General features: G+C 43.5%; 1 protein-coding gene across 1 annotated transcript in view; it reads right to left on the bottom strand.

Annotated features, from left to right (window-relative positions):
- Positions 1-1,078: 1,078 nt before the first annotated feature.
- Colec12 (collectin subfamily member 12) overlaps positions 1,079-14,274 on the bottom strand; it is a 173,079-nt gene continuing 159,883 nt past the window's right edge. Inside the window, exons 8-10 of the mRNA XM_029472146.1 lie at positions 11,666-11,775; positions 3,639-3,784; positions 1,079-1,401 (exon numbers count right to left, since the gene is read on the bottom strand). Coding sequence (XP_029328006.1) covers positions 1,382-1,401; positions 3,639-3,784; positions 11,666-11,775 — 276 coding nt within the window. The 3' untranslated portion in view covers positions 1,079-1,381. The remainder of the gene's footprint in view (positions 1,402-3,638; positions 3,785-11,665; positions 11,776-14,274) is intronic.

Below are 14,274 nucleotides of genomic sequence, written 5' to 3'. Positions count from 1 at the left end.
GATGCATCCCAGGCTCGAACCCAGACATGAGAGCCACAGGCTGGCCCCAACAATAGGTGACATGGGACAGGGGCTTGGACAACCCTCACCCTCTGCCTGAGCTATAAAACAGATGCAACAGGAGTACACACAAGTTTTAGAATCACAAGGGAGGATTCTTTGCAGGGTTCAACAAATAACCAAAAGTTTACTTTTGCATTTCATTTAGCCCATGTCTTGGAGTTATGTTTTGAGAATTCTACTTTCCAAATGGCATGTAGCTGGTTTCTTTCTTGCAAGCATCACTTGGCTGCCTTTGACTGATGTGACATTATAATCTCTTGCCTGCTCTGATATGAGTCTGACACTAAGCCTGTTTATAAATCAGCCTTAAACCAGGGCCTTGGAGACACCCAGATTCAGGTGCTCTGTCCGTCCTCACAGATGCTTCTCCATCATTCCAGATCCACAAAGTAGAACAAAAGCACATCCCAAGTCAACACTTCCTTTTTTGTTGTTTTTTCAGAGCGATGATTTTTTTTTTAGATATTGTCTTTATTTACATTCTGCTTGTGGACGTTGTACATCGTGGTGCGGAGCCTAGTGCGCACCACGATGTACAACGTCCACAAGCAGTACATTTGGGATTTTAGAAACACACTGTTTACACAGAGCCAGTGTACTGGCTAGTTTTGTGTCAACTTGACACAGCTGGAGTTATCACAGAGAAAGGAGCTTCAGTTGAGGAAATGCCTCCATGAGATCCAACTGTAAGGCATTTTCTCAATTAGTGATCAAGGGGGAAAGGCCCCTTGTGGGTGGGACCATCCCTGGGCTGGTAGTCTTGGTTCTGTAAGAGAGCAGGCTGAGCAAGCCAGAGGAAGCAAGCCAGTAATGAACATCCCTCCATGGCCTCTGCATCAGCTCCTGCTTCCTGATCTGCTTGAGTTCCAGTCCTGACTTCCTTGGTGATGAACAGCAGTATGGAAGTGTAAGCTGAATAAACCCTTTCCTCCCCAACTTGCTTCTTGGTCATGATGTTTGTGCAGGAATAGAAACCCTGACTAAGACAGCCAGTAACTCAACAACCAATGATAGTCTTTTTCTGATTGGAGCATTCCATATTTGGAAAGATATAATTTGCATAAATTGTATGGTTAATGGCTGAGAAAAATCTATGTGATTCAGTCCATTTGTACACTGGAAATCAATATATCAACTTGGGGGAGCATTTTAGCCCCCTAGTCCTTGGGCTATGGTGCAGTAGGTGTCCATTTATTTTGAATAACTACTTTCCAGGGCTTTTTCCACTCAATCTGGTGAGAAGTGATGGAATCAGAAACGAGCATTCTTCGACTTTCAGAGGCACCAGAAAATATGTTTCTGCTATTATATCATGCTGTTATAATATGGATGATGGTACTGAAACAGAAAAATAAGGATGGGCATTAGTTTTGTTTGAAAAATAAAATTATTTACAACTTAAAACAGGAGGAATCTTTAGGAAAGAGCACAAATGGCATTATTGAAAGAAAAGTNTTTTTTTTTTTTTTTTTTTTTTCTCCAGATTAAGCAATGCGGGGCAAGCAGACCGTGCCACCAGACAGAAAAACTGGTAAGATTGAAGTAAGTTCAAAACCCCGGAGAATCTCAAAATTGAGAATGGGAGGTGTGGAACCAGTTTCCTGCCAAGCCAAGGTCTACCTGTTCTGGAATGTGTAACCATGACACCCCACTGAGAGGACCATGACGACTGATCACATAACATAAAAATCTGGAGTCCTCCATGCTGACCAGTTACCTAGATAGGCCCCAAATGTTTAGCCAATGAACTTCCCTTATTGGGCTTTCCTTCCTGCAAAAGGTGTTTAATCCTTGGTTCACCATGAGTAAGACACATGCATTTACATCTACCATAAATCAAGTGGTTTGGACAAGCCAGGACAGTCTCCTTCATCAGGGATCACCTGGTGGTGGTGGCATGGTAGGGGCTTAAAGAGCCTCACCTAAATCTCCCAGAGAGGCTGTCTCTGTTTCAGCCTTTGTGTACTCTGGCACTCACTTGGAGCCAAAATGGATTCTGTCTTGTCCCAGGTCAGCCATACCCCTCCTGCCTAGGGCATAGGAGAAGTGCAGCCCCATGACCCCCATTCTCAACTCTCTGATATCCCCAGTGGTATCTGAGTACACAGGAGCGTAAGGACCACAGCATCTGTCCTAGATCTCGTCCAGACCCTTATCACGGACTATGTTCTGTCTCCCCTGAGTGCCTTGCTGGCAGGGTCAATTTTGGGGAACTATGTTCCCTACTCAATACTCTTTTGAGCAAACAAGGCAAACACATCATGCCTGATTGTCACCATCAACTATAACCCCATGTTTAGTGATCCATGCTTCTGCCCCTTAGCTGACCACTGTGTGTTCCTTATTTGTTTTGAGACCTGTAGCATTCACACTAGTATTCGATACATCAAAAGTACTCTGTAAATGTCTTGAATGTATATGTAATTTATGTCCCAGTTACCTCCAAAAATAATATGAATAGAATCTAGATAGGTCTTTTAAAATTACTAATTAACAAAAATAGATTTACTGAACTCTAATTTACAGGTAATGCAGATCGTCCATGTAAAATTGCTTTTTCCTTCAGTGCGTCTTAGTGTATTTCTTCTTAATTTTAATTTTGTTTATATAATGCATATGCGTGTTTTGCCTGTATATATCTGTGCATCACTGGCCTGGCGTTTGAGAGGCCAGCTGAGGGCACCATATCCACTGGATTGGAGTTACAGACGGTTGTGAGATGCTGTGTGGATGCTGAGAGTAAAACCAGGGTCCTAAGTAAGAGGAGCAAGCGCTCTTTTTTTTTTTTTTAAAGATTTATTTATTTATTATATGTAAGTACACTGTAGCTGTCTTCAGACACTCCAGAAGAGGGCGCCAGATCTTGTTACAGATGGTCGTGAGCCACCATGTGGTTGCTGGGAATTGAACTCTGGACCTTCGGAAGAGCAGTCGGGTGCTCTTACCCACTGAGCCATCTCACCAGCCCCGAGCAAGCGCTCTTAACTGCTGAGCCAACTCTACAATCCCCTTAGTATATTTTCAAAGTTGTGCCGTAGGTCTAAAGATTGCTGTCATCTCCAAAGAAAGCCCATACTCTTAGCATTCCTTCCACCTGCCACCACAAACTTAGTTCTAATGAAAAGGAAGACGCTCTGTTTAAAAGAGGGTCAAATAGTAAATGAAGCTTTAGATAAACTCTTATGTAGTCAAGAAGAATATCTACAAGATTTTTTGATGTAAGCATTTTTAACTTATGCAGATTATAACTCTCCACTACATTAGCACAAAACCTGGCTTATACTAAATGCTCAGTTAAGTACATGTGGTTTCACTGAGTTGGCTGGATGTGAATGTCCACACCACTCCAAAGATATCACACTGGTACCATATGTTAAAGAACAATTAACTGGCAATATGATAAATTAATGAGTTATTGTTATTCCCCTAGTTTGATAACTTACCTTGCCATGAAGTAGAAGAAGTGAGTTGGAAGCTCAGGCCTGAGAGCCTGCATTCAGAGTCCTTCTCAACACCTCTCCCCTTTAACAAGACCTAAGCCCTGAAGCTCCATAGTAAACTGTGAGGCTGCTTACCTGCCTCCCTTTCCTTCTCACAAATGAAGTTATTGATTTCATCACACTGGAAGTCATTCCACTGTCCTGCGTAAATCAAGCCAGCACAGTCTTCTCCTGGCCCATGGCCACTGCCCCAGTTATCTGGTTGTCCAGCTTTCCAGTTTCTTTTAACAAAACAGAAAAGGACTGTTATCTGTACAGCATGCAGATGTTTTCTTTGCTCAAAAACAGTTGAGGGATGTAAACACAAAGCCAAAACATGCCATTTGCTGTGGAATGGAAATGCATTATTTAGAAAACTGCTCACTTTCACTTAGCTGTTTGCAGAGAGGCTGAAAAGCAGCCTGTCCTTGCAGGCTTGTTATCTCTACCATAGTGAGATCAACCCAGTGAACCTCATTATTACGTGGAGGGGATGAATCCTTTGACATAGCTGGTAAATGGCCTTCAACTGTGTCCTGCAGTGTGGACTTCTGGGCATGTGTATACAGTAGGTAATATATGCACTCTTGGGATATCTTACACAAATATGCATGCATGCATGCTCTTGTGAGAATACACAGGGATCAATGTGTGTCAATGGTGTGTCTTGTCTCTAACGGGTCAAAAGGTCTAGAAGAGAAAGTGAGAGCACCTTGATACACAGTTACAAAAACCCACAACCACAAACAATTAGTTGTGGCTCTGGCATAGCTGTACATGGTTGACAATTTCAGAAAATAATAATTTAATCTTACTGAAAACAACTCAAATATTTTACTACCTCTTTTGGGAAAGTGCTTTTATTTTCATGTATGATAGAGGTAGAGGGAAAGAGAGAGGGAGAGAAGGGGAATGAGTGAGTGAGCTGGGGAGGAAGGGAGAGCTACAGTGTGTGTCAGAGAATCAACTCTTTCCTTCTAGCATGTGGGCCCTGTGTCATCAGCTTTGGTGGCTGATGCCTCTATCCACTGCGCAATCTCTCTAGCTCAGGAGAGAAGATTTTCATTTTTATTGATTTATTGAATGATTGATTGACAGTGAATAGTCCTAGCTGGATTTGAACTCAGATATCTACCCGTAAGTCCTCTGAAATGTTGGGATTAAAGGTGTGTACCACCATTCCTGACTAGAAGAGCATTTGCCGTCGCCATTGTCGTTGTTGTCGACCTCCTCCTCCTCCTCCTCCTCCTTTTCATCTCCCTTCTCCTCCTTCTTCTCCCTCTTCTCCTCCCTTTTCTTATCCTTTTTAAAGACAGGGTCTCTCCATGTAGTCCTAGCTGTCCAGGAGCTCACTATGTAGATTGGGCTGGCCTCAAATTCACAGAGATCTTCCTGCCTCTACCTCCCTAAAAGTGTCAGAAAGAGGGTTCTTAAAACAAGTTTTCTGATTTTTTTGCAGGGGGTTTGAGGGGAGATTTAGGCAGGCCTGAGAAAGAACCAAGACATTTGTGCATGCTAGGTTGAGTCTTCTACCACTGCCTCTGCCCATGTTAAGCCTTCCTTTTACTTTATTTTAACATTAGGTCTCACTAACTTGCCCAGGCTGGCCTTGAATTCATTCTGTACTCTATGCTAACCTTTTTTTTTTTTTTTTTTTTTTTTAATCTTGTGATCATCCTGCCTCAGCCTCCTGAGTAGCTTGAATTCCAAGCCTGAACAAGTTTTCATTAGGATGAGTTTATTTGAGGCTCTTTTACTTGGATGCTGCTGCTCAAAGCAGGACTTCTTGTGACTTTATAATTCTTGATTCTGGCTCCATGCAGTAAATTAAGTGTGGCTCCAGACTCTTTTCTGGAAGGTTCTTTTGAAGAAGCAAGTTCATCGTTGTGGTTTCTGCTTAAGGAAAGAAACTGACTTCTTACCCTAAAACATCTGTAATAAAGGTACTCCCAGCAATGACTCACCCCCCAACTAGCTACAGGGTACCTGAGAGCTCCCCTTAGGTGAGAACTCATATTGCCCTTCATCTTTTGACAATGAGATCATCAGAGTCAGAAGGCAGTGAGAAAGAAAAGGTGATTATAGTTAAACAGTGGGGCAGCATGATAGAAGTAATACTCAACTAATTCTAAACCTATCTATCTAGGGACTTGATAAAAACTCTGAGCCCAGGTAAATCTAGTGAAGCGAAGGTGATTCAGAAGGAACAATCTACCAACAAGAGGAAACTACTAGGAAGAATTAGAAAATATTACTCACTGCACTGATCCTCAGAGAGAATGTAACAATGAGCTGAGTTTAATTCAGGCAATGGTAACAAAGGAGCACGGAACGAAGTTCCATTTCTCAGGGAACTTACATAACAGAGGTGAGGATGAAGTTAAGACTCAAACTGTCAGTGGTGCCAAGAGGGACCACTGGAAAGAAAAGGAGCTTCCTTGAAGGCAACCTCTGCAAAGGTTAGTAGTACCCAAGGAGCTTGTTCACGTCTAATAGCAATGGTGATTTTATTTTCTATAATTTTATATTAATTATAATATATTAATTTTACATCTCTTTATATCTTTGATTCCAAAATGTATTATGTATTTGATATATATATATACATATATATATACACACACATATATATTTGATATTCTTGATTTCTCAGTTAATTGTAAAAGTGTATGTATGTATATACACACACACACGGTTTATTTAGATTCAGAGGATCTGCTTAGTATGATTTTCTTGCATTTTACTTTAAGTCATTTAAGATCATACAGGTAAGAAGGACTTACTGATTAAACAGAAAGGGAACCATTCCCAACTGGGTTCAAATCACTAGAATTCTTTATGTAGAGTGCTCAGAGATTTCCTTATGACTAAAGGCAGCATAAATTCTGTGGCGCAGAGGCAACTAAGATACCCAGCATGGGTGGCAGCTGGGATGAGAAGCTGGGGTCTCAGAGCATCTCTGGAAAAGCTAAAATTCCATGGAGCAACCGCTGGGCAAAACCCTTAGTTTGTATGCTTGTAACAGAGAACAGAGCATGTCAGATAAGCAGAATGTGTATGTAATATTTTGGAATGTTAGCCTAAACAGTGCCTTGACTGCATTCACAGGTAGGCTCTGGAAAGAATAACATGAGCTTGGCCATATTACAACACATATGTCATAGCAACGTGAACGCTTCTGAGCACCCCAGGAACCTTAGACACACTTGAGCAGCTCGACAGCTGTAAGTGATTTGCAAACACACAAACATGAACTATGGAGAGTGCAGCATCCCAGAATTTTGGGCTACTCTTAATATTAGCAGAGCATATACTTTCTGTCTTGGGAATAGATCCCTCCAACTTTACAACTTAATATTTTTTCCATCAACCACAAGATTAACCAAGACGACAGCCAAGAAGCTTCTGCTGGTAAGGGTCTGGCTTCCAAACAAGAAGATGTCACTGGTGAGAAGCGTCTCTTGAAGCAAGATGTTTTCCCACTGCAAGGGCCCCTGTTGTGGAAGATTCCTCTCTGTGGCCTGGGCCAGTGCCACCCTGGCAGGAACACGAAGTGTTGACTAGCACGAGCTGTTGTTGAAGTAGAAGAGACTGAAGAGTCTCTTCTGGCCCTTACTGCTCTATAGCACAGTGCTATAAACCTACAACATGCGTTATATAACTGAGCAGGACAACAGCCTATTTTATCCTTGTAACATAAAAATCAAAGCAATTATGTGAATTGTGTTATCACATTTCTAGCAGATAGTATCTGGTAGACAGGAGCGAGGGGAAAAGAAAACGTATAGGGGCTTTTGGCAGAGTGGGTGGGGGTCTTACTGATTTAAGGTGGACAGAGTCTTGGTCCTTTCCATATGAATCTGGTTTACCCCGGGGAAGGCAGCCTTGATTTAGTAACAGTGACAATTAGCCAACCAACACATCTGCAGTTATTCCATTACGAGTTATTATGCCTCAGTGAGAGAGGATGTGTGCATAGTCCTGCTGGGACCAGACATCCCAGGGAGGGATGGAACCTAAGGGGAGCTGCCCTTCTCTTAGGAGAAGGGGAAGGGGTAATGGAGGAGACGGGAGCTGTGATTGGAACATAAAGTAAATAAAAAAATAGTGGAAAGAATCACTGTGCCCCTAGTCTTACCAACACTTCTGCGGTCCCTGTGTTGCTGCTTTCCTGATTTTTCTATTCTTTTCCTTCTACTTAGTCATGTGTGGAGCTGATCCCACCCAGGGCTTTGTACAAGCCCCTCTGCTTATTTTGAGGTTCATTTCTTCTTTATTTCTACCCTCATAAAGTGGAAGCTTAGGTCACTCCTTTCTAACCTTTAAGAAAATGTAGGGCCAAGCATGGTGGCATGTAGTTTTAATCCCAGCACTTGGGAGGCAGAAGCACATAGATCTCTCAGAATTTGGGGCCAGTCTGGTCTATACATCAAGTTTTGAGACAGCCAGAGCTACATAGAAAGACATTATCTCAAAACTAACAACAAAAACCCAAACACAGTGTTTCAGAGCTGTTAATGTTTCCCTAAGCACTATTTTAGCTTCAGCTCATAAATTTTGATATGTTCTCATTGTTTAAAGACATTTTTAGACTTTCACTGTAATTTCCTCTTTGATCTATGGACAAAATCAGGCATCACCAGGGTGGTATGGCCATAGCCTCTTCTTTGGTCTACGTTATTTAACTTCCAAATACTTTATAGCTCTTTAGCTATCTACTTGTTTGAGGCTACAGAGCATAGTCTCTATAATCCCAGTTCTTGAATTTACTGAACTGTGCTTGGTGTCCCACTGTGTCGTTTATCTTTTACACAAGGATAACCCCTCTCATTTACACTCCTATCCTCCTGCTCCAGCTGCCACCTCCCTGTGGACATCTTGGGACAATGTAGTCCCAAGTGACTGAGGATGGATCCTAATCTCCAGTCATGGTATAGATACTGGATGTAAAGTCACAGGGCTGTGGTGACATGAAAGAAACAAAGGTGGTGTGTCTAAGATAGGAAGTTGTCTTTTCTCTGATAGGATTATGTTATTGTTATTTTTAAAAACCATATCTACAACTGGTATGTCCAGCAATCTACATTGTCCTTCAGTATTGTGTTGAAATCACATTGGTATGTAGGCTTATGGCACATGAAAACTGGCCATGGCCCCAGCCCAGGGCATCTGACATACTCCCTTTCTCTAGCTGGTCCTTACCTCCTTTAGTACAGTCAAGTGAAAGGCTCTGCGAGTCAGTGTGTCTGAGGATAATATACCTGAGTCAGGTCTGAATGTGCCTGAAGCAGCTGGAATTTCTTCGCTGTCACTACAGCTTTTTATCTGTGTGTTCTAGCCCTGTCTTCCCGAACCATGTATCACTGAAAATAACAGCATAGAGCAGAGGCAATGGAGGAGAGGTCTGTCCCTGAAAACTGGCTCCTCTTTTACAGTAACCACAAAATCCTTAAATAATTTCAAGTGGGCGGGTGCGTGTGTTTTGGAGAAAAAGGGTGAAAGGAAAGTTGTGTACTTAATTCCTCTGTGGCTGGGCAAGGCGTGGGATGGTTCCAGAGCCATTGGCTTCTGGTTTTGAAAACATTTAAGATGGCTGGCCAGAGTCCTTCCTTGACTGTTTGGTAGAACTCAGCCATGAAGCCTCTGGTCCTGGACTGTTCTCTGCTGGGAGGCGTTTGATGACTGTGTGAATCTGATTCGTTAGTGTTTGCTCTGCCTTCCTGTTTCTTTTTGACTTGATCTTTCTAAACCACTTTGTTTCTCGAAATGTGTGTGTTCATCTAGGCTGTTTGATTTGTTGGTGTATAGTTGTTCATAGTAACAGTTTATAATGGTCTTTGATGGTTATGATCTAGAAATCACTGCTGGTAAGAGAAGGAAGGGAAGGCAAGTGGACAGAGTCTTGGAGGCTCAGAATCAAAAGGGGAGGGCAAAGGAGAGTCTGAGCATCTTGGGAAAGAGTTTCGGAAGATTTATCTGGGAGGTTAGGGATGATGTTGTAAGATGCTTTGTGTCTCTAATTAAGATCATGCACACTACAAATTCTGGGGAGTAACAGTTCCCAATTCTGACATATTTTACTGTGGAAGCAGTCACAATTATGACAACAGTAGTAACACCCACAGGCTTTCTCTAGTGCTTTCCAGGGGACAAGCTCTATACTAAATTCACACACATACACACTGTCTCTGCATGCTCATATGTGTGTGCATACCAATGCTTTGCATACCAATGCCCACAGAAGTGGAGTCTTGCAAAGCATATCCCTGCCATTCTAGGTGCTGGCCTGACCCCAGTGTGTGTGTGTGTGTGTGTGTAAGTATTAACAGAGTCCTTTTGTCAACTTCATTTTACCACATGGGGACATGGTGATTTCATGTGACTGAGGTGTCAGATCCAGCCTAAGTCCAGTTCTCATTCAAATTTGTATTTTATTCCCTGGATGGGCCTGGCTCTTTGTCTAGATTGTAGTGTTTATTATTATATGTCAAACTAATTTAGTCTTTGAGACCTCATACAACATCTGCCTGATTTATACTTGCCTTTAGAGCTTGATCCTGGGGAATTTTCCATGTACATATATGCCTTTGGGTAGAAAATGAGACACACAGTGTCTATGGTGGCTGAAGTGTAGGAGTCTAAGCTTCCAGGGTGTGGGCGGGGTGGGCTCCAGGGTGGCTGTGGCTGGTGGCAAAACTCCTGGTAAGATGAGTGATGTTATCCTTCTTGGGGTCCAGGGAACAATTCTAGTCTCTCCTCCCAGCCTCAGAATTCTTCCTGGACCCCAGGGAAGAGGGCAAAGCTTTACCTTTGAAAGCTGGAGCACTTAGTAACATTCCAGCTCAATCAGTCCCATGCAAGCCAATAGAATTTAAGATTGAATTTTGCGGTCAAACCCAAATCTTTCCTTCCATTTACTGCAGAAAAGAGGGAGATGGATTTTTCTTCTTAGCTTCTCTCTTAAAAAGATATTCAGGCTCTCTTGACTATCAAACAAAAAGCACTAACCTCCGACTGCCATTCCTGCTTCAAAGTCATGGCCGCTCCTGCTTTGCATGCCAATGCCCACACAAGTGTGGCAAAGCATCCCTGCCATTCTACGTGCTGGCCTGACCCCAGTGTCTCTCAGAGGCAGGCACAAAGAGCAGGTAGAGTACCTGAGATCAGGTAAGGATAGGTGTACCTTCAGCTTTGGGGCAGACCTAAGATCCACTTCCACGTTTGCTCATATTTGTTTTTTCCCTTCAGAGATGGCCTTCTGATTCCATCAATGTCCCTCTCACGGTCGTCATGGGGAGGGTTTAAAAGGAGAGAACTGCAAGGTGCAGCAATGCAGGTCTGATGTAGCATTTGGGTGCTGAGGGCAGACGACTGCACATTCCAGGTCAGTGCAGGTTACATGTGTAACTCAGATCTGGCTGTTCCTATGCCGGTTTGAGACTATCTGGCCTTTCTGTCCATCACCTCAGCCTCTGGGCAACTCTTGAGCTACCTGGAGTCTCACTTCAGTGCCTGTAGACTACCTCAGACCAGAAGCATCCTTCCCTCATCGGAGAGCAGCTTCCTGTGATATGCTGCTGATATTGCTGGCTTGTTTGTCTCTAGCAAACTGAAGGCCCCTCACAGGTGGATATTTACAGGTTCTCCACTTTCTCTCCAGAAGAAGAAAGGCAAGATTTGAGAAAAGAGTTGGCAGAATTTAGTTTTCTCTTATCCTGCAGAAGATGGACATTCTGGGATCCTCTGTGCAGCACACTTGGACTTCCTGTGTATGAGAGATCTACAACCTTGGTGTGTACAACTTAGACTCAAATCACATTTGGGTCAGAAGCCTGATCAAGGCTAGGACTTCCCCAGTCCTCAGAAATATGTCCAAGTGAACACTGATCATTCGGAGAGGCTCTGGGCCATGTTATCCTTCCGAAGTGCTCCACTTGACAGCACAGTGACTGTCTACCATTGCTTCCCTACTAGGAATAGGCAACTGGTACAAGGAGCCCAGGCCCTCAAGAGGATGGTGTGGGATACACCTAAGGTCATTAAGGGAAAGTCGCAGGAAGCTAGGCCATTGTGAAAACATGGGGAGGCAAGTGCATGCCGCTGTCCACAAGTCCCACACTCACTTGTAATCAACAGGTGACCCGTCTAGCCACTTCCATTCGCTTTCCTGCTCTGAGTCTGTGAGGCCGATCCAATGGCTTTCTCTCCCCACGGTATGCTTTTTTATCCATTGCTGAAAAGGAAGCAGGAGGTGTTCTTAGCCCATACAAAAGAGCTCTTGTTTAATAAAACTGACAAAAATAATTTCTCACCATTTTTAAGGGTCCTAAGCTGCCCACTTTGTATTGCATTTGTGTTGTGGACAGTGTTTCACTAAGACTATGTTTAACGAGTAAAAGCAAGGTTCTTCTTTGGGATCCCTAAGAGTGACTGGTGTGGGCCCTGTTTCCCATCAGTCACCCATCTGTGAGCCTCTGCCACGCTGATGAACTTGTTTGGGCTCACGGCCTGACTGCTGTTTTCCTATGCTCTGTGCGTGTTACTATAACCCATATTTCAGGGTTGTGTCTGGTAGAGATGGGTAGTGACTGGGAGGACATGAGCGTTGTTGTCAGTTGGGTTTTGGCTTTGCTTCTGCTCTTTGCCCTCTGAGAAGAAGTTATGTAGACCTTGTGGGGCCTCAGAGTAACTTATCTGTGAAATGGGGGAACCAAAATCAGTTGTACACGGCTGTATTCCCAGCCCCTGGGGAGGGGATGCAGGGAAATCATCACAGTCTCTAGGCCATACTAGTTTACATGGCAAATTCCAGACATTGCTAGGCTTTGTTTAAAAACAAAACAAACAAAACAAAAAAAACCTAAGGGGAAGGATGGCAATTATAAGGTTTATATTACAGGGTTGCTGTGAGGTTTTAAAAAAGGGCCTTGCACATGACAGGGGTTAATAAAGGGCCACTATCATTCTCACACATGGGCCCTTACCAACCTCCTTTGAACCAACATGTCTGGTTTGTGGTGCTCCACCCCAAACCTACTCATGTCTCTCTGCCCCCCCCCCCCCCCCCCCCCCCCCGCTCATCCGCTGTGCTGCAATTCTCCAGAAAGCCACCAGGTGGAGCTATATACCTGTAGGCCTAGGACTCATGAGAACTGATTCATTCTCATATTCTTTCTTTCTTTCTCTCTCCCTCTCTCTCCCTCTCTCCCTCTCTCCCTCCCTCTCTCTCTCTCTCTCTCTCTCTCTCTCTCTCTCTCCCCCCCCCCCTCCCTCTCTCTCTCTCTCTCTCTCTCTCTCTCTCCCCTCCCTCTAACTTTTTCTAGAATTGGTTTGATTCTTGGGAGTTTAGATAATGAGACCCACCCCAAGGAGAAGGACATTTCCTGAGTAGTCTCTCAGTTCCACAGCCATCAGTACATCATTCTGTATACACTTTGAGGACATGAGAACCAAACCTAACTTTCATGTACATGTAGATCAACACAAGATAGAAACATGGAAAGAACTACATGATGCTATTAGTTACCAGTGTTTTCTGCTTTGGGGAAACAAACACTGATGAAAGTCTGTGAAACTTCCTTTTTTTAAATAGATATTTTCTTTATTTACATTTCAAATGTTATCCCCTTTCTTGGTTTCCCCTCTGAAAATGCCTTATCCTCTCCCCTGCTCCCCCTGCTCCCCAACCCTCTCACTCCCCCTTCCTGGCCCAGGCATTCCCCTATACTGGAGCATAGAACCTTCACAGGACCAAGGGCCTCTCCTCCCATTGATTACCGACTAGGCCATCCTCTGCTATATATGCAGCTAGAAGCACAAGTTCCACCATGTGTTTTCTTTGATTGGTAGTATAGTTCCAAGGAGCTCTGGGGGTACTGGTTAGTTCATATTGTTGTTCCTCCTATGGGGCTTCAAACCCCATTCAGCTCCTTGGTTACTTTCTCTAGCTCCTTTCATTGGGGACCCTGTGCTTCCTCCAATGGATGTCTGTGAGCATCCACTTCTGTATTTGTCAGGCACTGGCAGAGCCTCTCAGGAGACAGCTATATCAGGCTCCTGTCAGCAGGCTCTTGTTGGCATCTGCAATAGTGTCTGGGTTTGGTGGTTGTTTACGGGATGGATCCTCAGGTGGGGCAGTCTCTGGATGGTCATGCCTTCAGTCTCTGCTCCAAACTTTGTCTGTGTAACTCCTTCCATTCGTATTTTGTTCCCCCTTCTAGGAAGGATCAAAGTATGCACACTTTGGTCTTCCTTCTTCCTTGAGTTTCATGAGTTTTACAAATTGTATCTTGGGTATTCTGAGCTTCTGGGCTAATATCCACTTATCAGTAAGTGAATATCATGTATGTTCTTTTGTGATTGGGTTACCTCACTCAGGATGATATCCTCCAGATCCATCCATTTGTCTAAGAATTTTATAAATTCATTGCTTTTAATAGCTGAGTAGTACTCCATTGTATAAATGTACCACATTTTTGTATCCATTACTCTGTTGAGGGGCATCTGGGTTCTTTACAGCTTCTAACTATTATAAATAAGGCTGCTATGAACATAGCTGAGCATGTGTCCTTATTAAAAGTTGGAGCATCTGGGAAAATGTCCAGGAGTGGTATTGCTGGATCTTCTGGTAGAAATATGTCCAGTTGTCTGAGGAACCACCAGAATGATTTCCAGAGTGGTTTTACCAGCTTGCAATCCCACCAACAATGGAGAAGTGTTCCTCTTTCTCCAC

The sequence above is a fragment of the Mus caroli genome, chromosome 18 (genome assembly GCF_900094665.2).
Source record: "Mus caroli chromosome 18, CAROLI_EIJ_v1.1, whole genome shotgun sequence".
In the NCBI taxonomy this organism is placed as follows: domain Eukaryota; kingdom Metazoa; phylum Chordata; class Mammalia; order Rodentia; family Muridae; genus Mus; species Mus caroli.
Note: the sequence above shows the minus strand (reverse complement) of the source record. Positions and strands in the feature narration are given on the sequence as shown.